Source organism: Thermobia domestica, chromosome 5 (assembly GCF_964235325.1).
Source record: "Thermobia domestica chromosome 5, izTheDome1.hap1.1, whole genome shotgun sequence".
NCBI lineage: Eukaryota > Metazoa > Arthropoda > Insecta > Zygentoma > Lepismatidae > Thermobia > Thermobia domestica.
In genome coordinates this window covers 129,122,784-129,136,534 of record NC_137458.1, presented here as the reverse complement: position 1 = coordinate 129,136,534, position 13,751 = coordinate 129,122,784, and the positions used below count along the sequence as shown (strand labels likewise).

General features: G+C 35.3%; 1 protein-coding gene across 1 annotated transcript in view; it reads left to right on the top strand.

Annotated features, from left to right (window-relative positions):
- The window catches only part of VGlut (Vesicular glutamate transporter), a 436,140-nt gene that overhangs the window by 395,261 nt on the left and 27,128 nt on the right, over positions 1-13,751 (top strand). The window contains exons 11-12 of the mRNA XM_081759097.1: positions 83-210; positions 10,406-10,603. Coding sequence (XP_081615223.1) covers positions 83-210; positions 10,406-10,603 — 326 coding nt within the window. The remainder of the gene's footprint in view (positions 1-82; positions 211-10,405; positions 10,604-13,751) is intronic.

Sequence of the window (13,751 nt, the reverse complement as noted above, 5' to 3'; positions counted from 1 at the left end):
AGATTTAATTGCTTGATTACTACTGATTTTTTAAAAAAATATTTCTGCTAGTGATAACTAATTCTTCTTTCTTCTTTTTCAGGTTTTAATGTCAACCATCTAGACATTGCACCAAGATACGCGAGTATTCTTATGGGGATGTCCAATGGCGTTGGAACTATAGCTGGGATGATTTGCCCCATTGCAATTGATAACATCACGAAAGATAAGGTAAGTCTACTTCTACTTTATATAGATACAATAAAGAATAATACTGTCTCAGTCATAATTTCTGCTAGTACGTATTGTAATTTGAATGTAATAGTTAGAGTAATAAATTTTACTAGCAAACCCATACGTCCTGCGCAAGCGCAGGATACGTCATCTATGCTGAAAATTTGATCGAGATCGATCAGGTGGTTCAAGAGTTATTAAGTTTTCTTTATTTTTATATATCTCTCCCCTTCCCTTCTCCTAGCCTAAGTTCTTCCATCAAAGGGATATGATAAAAACCATCCCAGGTCCGAACCTCATCTATGTTGATAATTTGATTAAGATCGGTTCGGTGGTTTAAGCCTGATGAAGTCACATAGACAATCACTTTCATTTTTATTTTTCACATATATCCCCCCCTTCTCCTCCCCTACGTTGCACCGTAAAAGTAAAATGATGAAAACATCCCAGGTCCGAACATTATCTATGTTGAATCTTTGATTGAGATCGATCGGGTGGTTCAAGAGTTATTAACTCACGAACATGGTTACTTTTATTATTATACTTATTGATTTTTGTATATTTTCCCCTCCTCCCCATCCCCTACGTTATTCTTTCAAAGTGAAATAGTAAAATCCATCCCAGGCACAAATGTCATCTATCTTGAAAATTTGATCGAGATTGGTCGTTTGATTTAAGAGTTATTAAGTTTTATTTTTTTTATAATTCCCCTCCTACCCCTTCCTTAAGTTCTACTGCAAAAGTGAATAGTTAAAAACACTCCCAGGCCAGAACTGCATCTACCTCAAAAGTTTGATCGAGATCGGTCGAGTGGTTCAAGAGATTAAGAGTCTCAAACATAGTCACTTTCAATTTGGATCTGAAGTTTTTTGTTCACAGACACCGCTCTGTGTATCTATAGCCAAAAATGGAACAACTCCTTTTTCCTAAATTATTGTTGTAACGTTTTACGTTCTCTTTGGTTTGGTACATTTCATTATTACTCTTACGAGTAAATAGCAAATCTAAATAGTAACAATTATGTCGAGACGATTTCATGATTGACATTCAATGCTGTTCAGAAAGCGTTTCGTGACGTTATCTGCTAAAATGCTGACCGCAAAGATACACTAAACAGCAAGTGTCACACAGTCTATGGCTAAAACAAAACTGTCAAAGATTCGCTGGGACATTTTTATTACTGGACAGCTTATCACGGGGTGGCAAGTCAAGGGCATCTAGCTATAAATTACTTAGGGCTGCAAGGTGCCTAAATCCGCCACTGATGTGGGGTGATGTCTATCAAAAGCTATCTGTGTACTCTTGACTAACAAATGTGAATATAGAATTTCAGAGAATTTTTTTTCTTCTAAAAGGAAATACACTACTCATACGCTTTCTGCTTTTCGTAGGGTATTCAAACATGAATAAAAATCAAAGGTTTTGTCATTCAAACATTGCACAGTCATCAGCAAAAATTTATAACCTCCTACGTAATATTTTCTCAAAATTTCTATGGAAAGCCACTCGCAGGATGTATTGTTCTGTATTCTAAAGCAATAATGATCAGTGGCGGCTCGTAAAGGAATTCACATCAGTAAAAATTAAACTTTTGTCGCTTCAAACTAAGGGAAGGAAATTGTAGTATGTGCTAGTTCTTGTATATTACCAACCTACATTTGGCTCTCTACTGCCGTCTCTTTCACACGTTCTCGGCACTCAGCAGGTGTAGGCTAATCATGAGTAAAGAATGGAGAACGTAGACCTCCTTCCAGCAATCAATTATCTAGGATTCATGGACTCAAGTGGTGGCCACAGTGATTCTAACCTCACTGGTTCTCACCGCACCACAAATTAGGGCTGCCCAAACAATCCTTTGTACAATGCCGTGGTGGCACATCTCCTGTGGAAACTCTCTGCCTTCCGTAGTGTACCTTCCCATAGACCGCTGACACTTCACGATCCACTCGAGTAGTAATTTTGCGGAACGTCTACGTCTACCCGGTCTCACGTAGCGCTTCTCTACGATCACTCTGGAAAGCTACGTAATTGAACAAGTGACGACACTGTCGTCGTCCTGTTATTGCAGACAAAAACACCGTACAACACTCATAACTAGACACTCATAACTTTGTCTGAAGAACTTCAGTTTACTAGTATCGTGTCCTTTGTAGTCACTACAATCAGCTGCTCTCCATCTCTCTGCTCATGCAGCGGATTTTGTTTAATTAAAACGTGGACAATTTGAAATATTGGATAATTCTAACCAAAGTTCATTCTGCTAGATAATTCAAAGTAATTACAGTACTAGTACTTTCAGTGATTGCAAACAGAATACAGTTCGACTGGTTCACAGTTATTCAGAGACAGCTGTAGGGATGAGTGACACAAAATCACAATTCATCGAATGATGATAAAGAAGATGAAAACGAGATAGATAATAAAGAAAGAGAGTGTGTGCCAGACTCATCTGAAGCTTCTGAAATGGTTGAAAACTTATTATTGAATATAAACCAAATATTAATAAGGACTATTTCACCATTAATGAAATAGAAGGCTTCATTGAAGTGTAAAAATGAAACAAAAATCATGAGCTTCTTTAAGTAATAATATAAAATCAAGGTTGTTATTCATGTATGCAGTTTTCTGTGTTAATTTCTGTGATACTGTACTTAAATGTGTTTGAAATTGTATGATGCGAGTTAATATTGTTTGGTTTGCGCTATTGTATCATACAAATATGTTACCTTAAAAGTATAGTATACTGTATGATAATTGTTGTATACATTAGGTTTTTTTCGATTGATTTTGAGTATTTAAAAATACACTATCTGAACCTGTGCTTTCTACACAGGGCATCATTCACATATGAGCATGAATCTCCTTGTCAGTCCTCACAATATCTGTACATATCCCTTTACAGACACAAGTGAAAGACGTCTTGATAGATATCGGCAAGGGGTACCATAAAGGAGAGCTTTTTTCAATTATTTTTTCAATATCTCGCACCGTTTGAGCCTACTTCCGGTTGGAGTTTCTAATTCATGTATGATCAGTGTTTTCTTTCTTTTTGAATACAGTATGTAGTAAGCAAATACATTATACATAAAATTAATTATCATGCATTGAGTAAAACATTGCAAACAATAAAGAATCATCTTAGACTGAAGAAATGGTTATCCTTTGTTTTTCAATATCATTTGGCTATGAAACAAACACCTGAGAGATATACAACCTCTGTATACAAATGTGTGGTGTTGGAATGTGTAACTCGTAGGATATGATGCTTTACTTTCAACATTTCAACATTTCCAGTATACCCCAAGAAAATGTAGTATAGAAATAACGGCCATGTTTTTTTTTTTTTTTTTTTAATATTCAATTAGAACTGGACAATCTACATAAAATTTGCAATCGATCAGTGAAAACGTCATCTTTCTAGAGCCTGTAGTTTCCGAGATCTCATTGTCAAAAGGATTGGCTACAAACAAATAAACGCCCACAAACGTAAAGTTTAAAAGAACTCCAAAGATGGCAGGACAATTCATTTGCATTGAATTTGGAGAAGGTTTATTAAAATACAAAGGCTTTGAACAATATGTTAAACAAACAAACTTTATGACAAAGGTCTATTTAAATATATTTTTTAAAAACACACATGCTTTAAAATATTTGTCTTTGTTAAACGTGAAATCACAAATAACAGTAAATCAAAGGTTTGAAATTCAAGGTTATAAGTTGGAGCTCAAGCGCCTTTGTTGCTATTGTGGCATTTTAATAGATAGATAGATATTTTTGAAATTTTGAAGTTTGAATAATTCGATATTATTATTTCCCCTTATACTTCAAACTGAAAACAGTACTGTTAAAGAGAGTTCGCTGTACATGTAACAGTGAAGTTGTATTTCCGAAGGGAACTGTTCCACTCAGAGAGTTGTAAATTACTAGTACTTCACTTGAAAAGAATGTATTTTGGTTACAAGTATTGATACGGCCTGTTTTCCAAAATTATGATGGTGTTTATTATTATTATTATATTATCAAATGAAATGAACGGTTTCAGTCTAACAATTTCGTTATTTGGTTGCTCAGTTGGTTAGTTTGGTATTTAATGTCCCGTTCCCTGTATGAGCTCACACTGGGAATTGAACCGATCTCTCCATCGCCGAAGACGCATATGCAACCAATATACAGGATGTTAGAAAATTTTGTCGCAATATATTGAGAATAGATTCCTCACATCAAAATAAGAAAATAGTTTATATGAACCCAGGGGCGGATCCAGGGGGCGATTGGGGCGATCGCCCCCCCCCCCCAGAAAAGGAAACTTTCTTATTTTATATATATAAATAAAACCCATCCCAAAGTTTGGAGCCCTTAAAAGTAGCAGTATGACAACCCACCGCCCTCCCCAGAACTCGGTCCCGGATCCGCCCCTGTATGAACCTGTGGTCGGAAGTGCATAGTGTCGTAATAACAGGGTGCCGAAAACTTTAAAAAAATGAACTTTAAAGATCCATAGTTTCACTACTGAAGAACCGATCGTAGTCGGGTCTAGACATCACCGAGGAACTAGTTTGTAAACTATCCAAATATCAATCTTTCAAAATTTCCGGTGCTTACACAATTATTTTTAGAGAGCCTGTCTGAGAGTACTTGATCATCCTCACCTACCTCTCTAATAATTGGTGTGCAAGTACTGAAGCATTCTTAAACATGGATATTTGGATAGTTCATATATCGGTTCCTCCGTGATGTCTTGACCTGACTACAATAGGTCCCATAGTCGTCGAGCTATGAACGTTTAAAGTTCACTTGTTTGACGTTTTCGGCACCCTATAACTTCGAAACTATCTACTTTTTAGCACAGATCCATATTATTATTTTTTTTTTATGTAATGAATCTGTTCCAAAATATTGTGATATATTTTTATAACACCCTGTACTTAGTCACGTGGAGTTATTTTCATTCCTTAAAACTATTTTTATCGATTCATGCGACTAACTAATTTGAAAGAATTAAGTTTGAAATACATTGCTTATACAACCGTGATTGATAACAAAGAAGGGGGAAAAGTTTTTTACTATTGAGTTTAAAAAAAATGAGTGATACAAAATATAACACTCTCTTTCTGCTCTCCTTCGAAACTTTCAAAACAAGATTCATTTCCTTTTCTGCCATTTTTCGGGGCCGTCTCTTTTGTTCATTTCCAGAATACATCATCTGTTTACGGACCAGTGGACACCGCTCCCTCCCTCGCATCGTAGTAGTTGGAAGCTGCCAGAATACTCCCGTCTCGATTTCTCTCTTCGCCTTTTATGGACCGTGACTAACGTTTCTCTCGTATATAACCTCCACAGCAATGTAGTTTGAGTAATGCTCGTCAGAGGGAAAAGATGACAGCTCACTCAGAGTGCAATATCATCTTCTGTGTTGTAGTAGATGTGTGCTCGTGTGGAATTCCCCCTTTCTTCTCCTTTCTCTCCTTTCTTCTCCTTCTCGTATTCCGTATTCATATTCTTCCCTCACAACAATGCAATCTAACTTTTCCTCTCTTCCCTTCTGTCGCTTCCAAAATACGGTATGAAAGTCAATTATCATTCGTGAATTTCATGCGTCTTTCAAATATTAATTGGCAAAAGCTTTTGGTCTTACGTTTCACAGCATTAGCAATTAATATTTGAAAGACGCGTGAGTTGGTTGATTTGTAGTTTAGTGTCTTGTTCAGCACCGAGGCTAAATGAAACGTGGATACACAGATTAACGTGGGATCTAATGTACCCCTACCAGAAATCAAATCTGGGTCTCCCGCGCAAACCATATTGCCACGAGGGAGTTCGAAACACGCGTGAAGTGCATATTGCCTATAACATACACCAGCAATAGTAAAAGCGACAGAGTAACAACTATAACGTAAAAATCACGAGGAAATCGGATACAATATAGATCAGAAAATGATTTCTTAGCAATACAAGAACTGCGGAAAAAGCTTTGGCTTGGAGTTGATATCCTATAGACAAATTTTCGTGTTCTATTGGTTGATGAAGTAAGTTTTCAAGGCCAAGTTTTAAGTCAGAACACCATAACCAGTGGCATATTTACAATTTTGTTTCAGGGGGCTATGCACAATACTGCGGGGAATTGAGTTTGAGAATTTGAGAATTAAATATATTTTAATAGATTGTCTACTAATATGCTAGGGAGAAAACATGAAACTCGTATGTCGGTGGAGGATCTTACGCTTCTCCCCCCCCCCCCCAGGGAAATCTGAAATGACACTTCTGCAAACAAACGTTGAATATTTTAAATCTCATTTCAACTTAACTGATTTCATTTTAGAAAAAAATGGAAATACTCAGTTTTATCTGTGTACGTTTTTACCTGAAAGAAAATATTGAGACAAGTTGAAAAAACTAACAAATTTATTTCGGGAGGGGCTTGAGTCCGATAACCTCCTAAATACGCCACTGACTATAACTATAGTCTACCTTTAGAAAAATGTTCTATTTTTGAGACACGGCTATATTTTTGTTCCAAGTATATATTAGAGCTAGTATAAGCCCAATTTTATCAACAACATCAACGCTAGAATTCCCTTATACTGTGGGAGAATCTTATTACTAACGGCATCATTCCAATGATGAACATAACAATTGTTGATAAAAGAGTTTCTCGGAAGAAATTAACAATGCACTCTGATGTCACTTTCAGATCCGCGAGCATAGAGAGAAGAGCCGGGAAAATGTACTTGAAATCACGGTTGTTATGGAAACCGTGGGACGCTTTTTTGTTCTGAGAATTCAAGAAGATATTCGGTCCTTTATTCTTTCCTGTTTTAGAAACGAAGAATAAGGTAATTGAGGAAGAGGAATATTAGAGAGAAAGACAGAGACAGATGATACAAGGAATTAATATTTAGTTTTTTTTAACCTATTCAATTGATTTATTTACTTATTGCAAGACACAACAGATTGTTAATCACAATTATGTCTAAACTAAAATCAAAACCCCTCGGTATGAAGCTTTGAAGGAAATATACCGACCTTTAGGTTGAAGAATATGTAGTTATCACAAAGGGTACTCCCAAAGGGAGGTCCACCGGGTCCCCTCCCCAAAAACTTCGTAACTCAACATACGTTTGTTCATTATCTTAATAAAATATACTTACATTAGGAGAGAAATGATTGATGCAGACTAAAGATTTGATCTTATACTTCATTTGTACGCTTTTTCTTTTCTTATGAGAACAATTTAGTTATATCATTTTTTTCGACTACGTAGGTAACAGTAGTTCAAAATTACTTATCATTTTTTGGGGTATGGGATAACAATAGTTCAATACTATATAGACGTAATGTGTTGTCCTACTGGATCCCTTCTTACAAAACTTTCTGACTGCACGCCTGGTCACCACATTACAAGTCCCATTGTTGCTGATTTCTTAACCAGACACCGACAGGAACTTATTTTATTTAAGTACGTACTTTAGTTCCCCAATTTACCTCATCGTATCAGAAGATTATTGCAGTGCGAACACAATTCAGTTTTCCTTAACAGTCACCTATGCAAGTCACCGACTAGACCTAGTGCTGCTTAATCTCATTGATCTCATGAGAACCGATATATCATAATCAGCTTAGAGCGTGTGGTGATTACGTGTTAGAGGAACACTAAAGAGTATCAATAAAATTAGATGCAACAAACTGGATAAAATCCTTAAATTAAGGTCCGATTGTAGTGTTCTTTAGGTTAAAGAAATCATAAAAGTGAATGAATGGTGGAATTAGAATATGGGAGGAAAAGCGAAAATTGCTAGAATATCTACAGACACGATGTTATCCATCGCGAACTCGCTTGGCTTGGGATTGAAGCAGGAATCCCTCGCCTCGAAGGTGAGCTCTTCATTTTTTAATTTTTTTTCCAACCGGAACACATATCCAGATGGTCTTCTAATTTATCATATTTAATATTCTCGTTAATACACTATGACAGGACATGAACACAGAAACATCAAAGTCAGTTAAAAAACGTATATGCAATTCAGTAGGACACGAACCCATGATAGACTGCGCCTAGCAATCCGAAGTCGAACGTCCGAGACCACTCGAATATTGCCACTATCTACTTTCGTCCCTCCATCAACATATTTTATATATCACGCATTTCATATGTTAAGTTTCTGTATATGACATCGTTACGTTGATGCGATTTTCGATATGACATCTTATTTCATATATTTGGCTAATTAGAGATACGAAAAAATCGGTGTACAGGGAGCTCTGTTTCCTATTCTATTTTCTTTGTTTCCGTGCCCAGTTGCATGCTTCATTCAGCTGAGTATGCCCATGAATGTCTACGCCTACCTGTGCATAGATGGAATTGTATTTGTATTATAGATTGTATTGTTATATCTTATTATAACCCTTCAAATATTTTTCTTTGGTTTGGTTTCCTTAGGCCCGAATATGTATACTCATACAACTCTCGATACAGTAATACTACTGTACTTCAAATTGACATAAGCTCTAAAACTCAAAAAAGTCGTTTTTTTTTTTTAAGTATAAAATTACACAGCGACTTGCGTCAATGAAATTTGTGAACTTAAAATTGACGGCATTGGATTCTATGGTATACCGGCAGTAAATTAAAATGTCAGAAATCATGTCAGTTGTAAAAATGTATAAATAACCTGTACTATGTATATGGAAGAATGTCAATGTAGTATGCGTACAAGCATACCAGTAGTCATGCCGATATTTACACACGAACTATAGGGACTAGGCCCAAGGCGGCAAATTTTAAGGAACGGTATATTGAAAAAATCGACATTGAAGTATGGGATGCGCATAAAAAGAGGCTGTCAACGAGAAAGAAGTTAAACTGAGATCTATACCAAAAACAATTAACCATTTTTTATTGTTTCGAGATTACTGGCGCTAGAAGAACCTGAGGCTAATCCTCATTGACTGGCATCACTAATACGCATTGAATTTGGCTTTTGTCAGCTCTTTGTGTTGTTTTTGTTCACACATAACTGAATACGAACAAGTATGAGGGGGCGCAAACTTTTCTAGGGCCAATGGGCAGCAAGAATATCAAATACGGCCCTGCCCGTAGAAATTTATTTCCAATTCGACCATTTATTAGTAAGCAAATTCTACAGGACTGTGGAATATAGTAAAGAAAAAGTTCATTTTTCCAACATTTTCTTATTTATGTTTCTCTCGACAATCTGCATTACTTACGAAATTCTAATATCTTCCAATGTTATATAATTCTCAAAATTATCTCGTATTCTGAACCACATGTACCTCATATGAGAGTACTCCTACAACAAGAGTGGAACCATTGGAATAACACTACGAGATTAAATTTTCGTTATATTTCGAAACGCTAAATGAGTAGTGTTTCAGTGTTTGGCTCCAGTAAACCTGGATTCAATTCTCGGTGGAAGTTCACGTAGTTCTAATTCTATTGTAGACTGTAGATTCATATTATAAATAACTTAATTCGTTCTTGTAAAAATGTTTGGATTGTCCAGTATAATGTAATTACCGTTAACTACTATATCAAGAGAAATTGTGGGCGTTGGATGTAGGTAGATGTCTTAACTAATGATTAAGTTTGTAAGTTACAAGGCACGCAAATTTCAGTATAGTGTCACCCACATGGTCACTTTTTTTATGCTTGAATAAACCTCCAAGTTGATATAGTGATTTGTTATTTGACTATTGTTTCAAATAATTGTCTACTTCTGAATTTTCGGAGTAGAAATCAGAAATCAAGATTACAACGTAAGAAACCAAATTGCCAATTTTCGAATAATAAAACATTTCTTTATTTTTCCGAATTACCCTACAAATTTCCAGTCATTTTCAAAATTAAGCACTGCCCTGAAAAGTCCAAGATTTTCTGATACCGCTGCTCTCCAATGTGATGTGATAAAGGAACTCAAAATTCTTCCGAAAATAAAATCCATATATGTTCTCCAAAAGGATAATATCAGCTAAAATGGTGCACAGAACTAAAGGAACTATTTCAAAGAAAATAACATGCAGTAAGTCTTAAAAAAAAAAAAAAAAAGAGCATAATACATGGAAATAATACATCTCAACTGATACGTTAGAACACAAATGTTGTTTCTTATTAAACGTGTTATGATTTTTCATAATAAAATTGTTTTATAAAGTGTATTTCTTTTCTGTCTTCCAGACAAGAGAAAGCTGGAAAACCGTATTTATCATGGCAGCCATCATTCACTTCATAGGCGTAGCTTTCTATGGTGTATTTGCATCTGGAGAACTGCAACCATGGGCTGAACCTCCTCCAGAAGAACAACAGCCTTGGAATCCATTGGAGGATGCGTTCCAACCAGAAGGGTATGGCGATGAGAAGCCGAAAGTGCCACCGGTACGTATTTAAATGGAAAAGTTTTGTTTTTCTCTTTTTTAATATAAAGTAAGTATATGAAATGCCAGATGATATCGACAATCTAAAGGCCAATTTGAATATGTCCTGCAACCCGTGAAGAACTATACCCAGGAGCTACATGGCATTTATTTGACTTATGTGTCTTCAGCCTTCTTCTGTTTTCTAGACAGAAGCTTGCTACTTCGTATTCAAAAAGGTCTCCAATTGTCTGACAGTAGTAGATTATTACTTAAAAGTCTACGTCTCCACCAAGTTTTGTACACAGAGCGCACGCTAGCCAATTAGTCTACTGAGGAGTTCTCGAACAACAGTTATACAAAAATAAAGTTAAACGTCCAAACAATACTTCTGTACATTTTCCCCAGGTATTCACTGCCAAATTATAATAAACAATTGACGGAAAAAAGTCTCAAGTATGTAATACTAAAATCAATATTTCAATGTTCACAGGAAGAAACTTCCGAGAGAATTTAACACTCCTCGCTGATTTAATGGCTAACGCGTGTACCTTATGACACCTCGATTCTGGGTTCGGTTTCCTGTAGGAAAGCTTCGAACGCACTAGAGTGATTTAGTTTCCACTTGAGGCTAGGCATCGTTCTATATAACATTGCTGCTTACAAACGACTTACATGCAAATCAATCAATCAATCCCAAAAGAATTAATATTTATTGGTAAGTAATTTTACGCTTCGATAGGCTGTAAATTGTACAAAGAAAGAATAATTTCGAATAATTCCATGTATTTGATTAAAACTTAAAATCACTAAGGGCAGAACTTCGACTCTACAATTCAATCGACTATACAAAATCATGCAAATGGAAAGGTATCTTCTCTTTGTATCCGAGTCCAAGCCTTTCTAATTAAATCCTTCTTTATTTGTTTGGAATTAAATTTCTTATTTTGTAGCCAAATTCAGCTTCCAGATCTCGTGATATTGTTCAATACTTCTCACGTTTTTTTTTTTTTTTTTAATTTTTTTCGTTCTCACTGGAATCGCCATGGTTTGCAAAATTAATATTCTGACCTTTCCCTTGATTCATATACTTCCAATATAAGAAACACTCCCTTCTTCCCCCTTTATAAAAATTTCTTAATTAATTCAATAGGTATGTTATTTTTATATTCCCAGTTTCTTTTCAGTCTTTCTTAGCTCTAAAAGTTTGTTCAAATGTGTCCCCCAATATCGTAAACCACTTCTAGTTTCTCTTCGCTTCTATCAACAATATAGATAGAGGTTAATTTCTACTTTCCCCAACAATGCCTTTTATCTATCACTTCCTTTGCTATATTTACGTTGCCGTTTGTTTTGTCTTGCTATTTCTATTGCTCTACTCCCTTCGAAAAATTTCTTCATATTTCCTAATTCCTCCCATCTCTTCAAATTTAATCTATATTATGCTTACTTGGTATTATCTGTTTCACTTCGTAATTTCTTATTTAACTTCCTGTGCATCCTTATTTTTCTTTTACCGTATTATCCTTTTTCCTGCACTACTTTTACTTACTTATTTCAACATTTCTTTAATAATTCATGATTCTCAACCCGGTTCTGATAATCATACACACTACTGTTTCCACTGCACCTTATGTATTAAATCTTAAGCTTCTCTCAAGGTTCTTTACTCATTTTGCTTATTTTTCTGAATATGATGTTTTCGTGAAATATGTTTATCTATTAACATCTTCCACATTTCGATTGGTTACATTAAAAGAAACTAGTTTCCAGCTCAACATTCGATAGATAGTGCTTGATCTGACATTCTAGAACTACTTTCGGGTTCTTCAAGGTATTCCGTATTATTTCCGTATTATGGTAGATTCTGTTTCTATAATGGACTTCAATGTCTTCATTTTCTGATTGGGCAAAGTATTTACTATTACTAATTTGTTCTACCAATGAACCCGTTCTTACAAACTTATCAATCCATTTCAATTCTCGTTTCTTTCTATTAAATACTCGTAGCATTTTCCTACTATTCTATCTTCCTTTCATCATTCTTTCTTCATTACATTACATCAGACAATTGTACGTGACTGCCTTTCTTGCCATCTAGGATTTGGGGGGGGGGGTGAAATCCAGTTGCTCAATGATAGAGTGGTCATGTCTAGCGTGAAGAATCTTTGTTTAGATCCTAGGCCACGTAAGACTGTAGTAGATAAGATTGTGTCCTTCCATGTTTATTTATTATAATATCCGTCTCCTTTTATCCTAAAATATACAGTCTGGGATGTAAAACTAAACAGGATGTTATTTCTGCTAATTTTCCTATATTTTAAATTATTTTTCCGTCGTGTATACAGTGATTCGAACACAATAGTTATCAATATGACATCATTCTTTCTTCTAAATCTGTTCCTTTAATACTACAAATATTACACTAGTCGACAAAAAAAAAAAAAAAAAAACTTTTTCTCTGGTACATGGAAGAAAATACCTGATTCTAATAGCACTTTCCACGTAGAATTCGAATCTGCAATCAGTTTTTCTCCATCACTCTCAGTTTTCCCGTGAAAAAGGGATTTTCGGGAAATTTCCCCTCAAATTTCCCTTTTCTTTTAACCATTTTCATACCTGTAGCTCGGGTACCCTTAGGTATATAAATACAAAAATTATATTGTTAGCTTGATTTATATTTAGTAAGCCCTCTAAGTTTCATAAGAATCGCATTATTCTTTCCAGAGAAATAAACATATTTATACACTCTGTAAAGAAGAAATAGCGACACCTCAATTCTCAAGGTAACTTACACAGAAAACCATAGTTGCAGCCGGCTAGAAGAGGAATAGAAGGAAATTATAAGTGTAATAATTCATTTCCATTATCTGTGACACCTATGGTGTACAATAGCGCTTACTAATTATTTATGTATCAGTAATATTCTCTCCAGATGGCACCTCAAAGCGTCTAGTAAGTTATTGGAGTGAGAATTCTGCACTACATTTGTGATGTGTAAGCCCAGGTAATTAGCATTTTGTGATTGTTCTATGATTTGTAATTGTTTGAGCAGTGTCAAGTGGCAATATTGTTGTTGTGCAGTGTTGTTTTTGTATGAAATTGTTGCTACATGTGAACTGTAAACAAGTATGATTGGTAAGAAATGTGACTTGTCGTCACGTAAACAA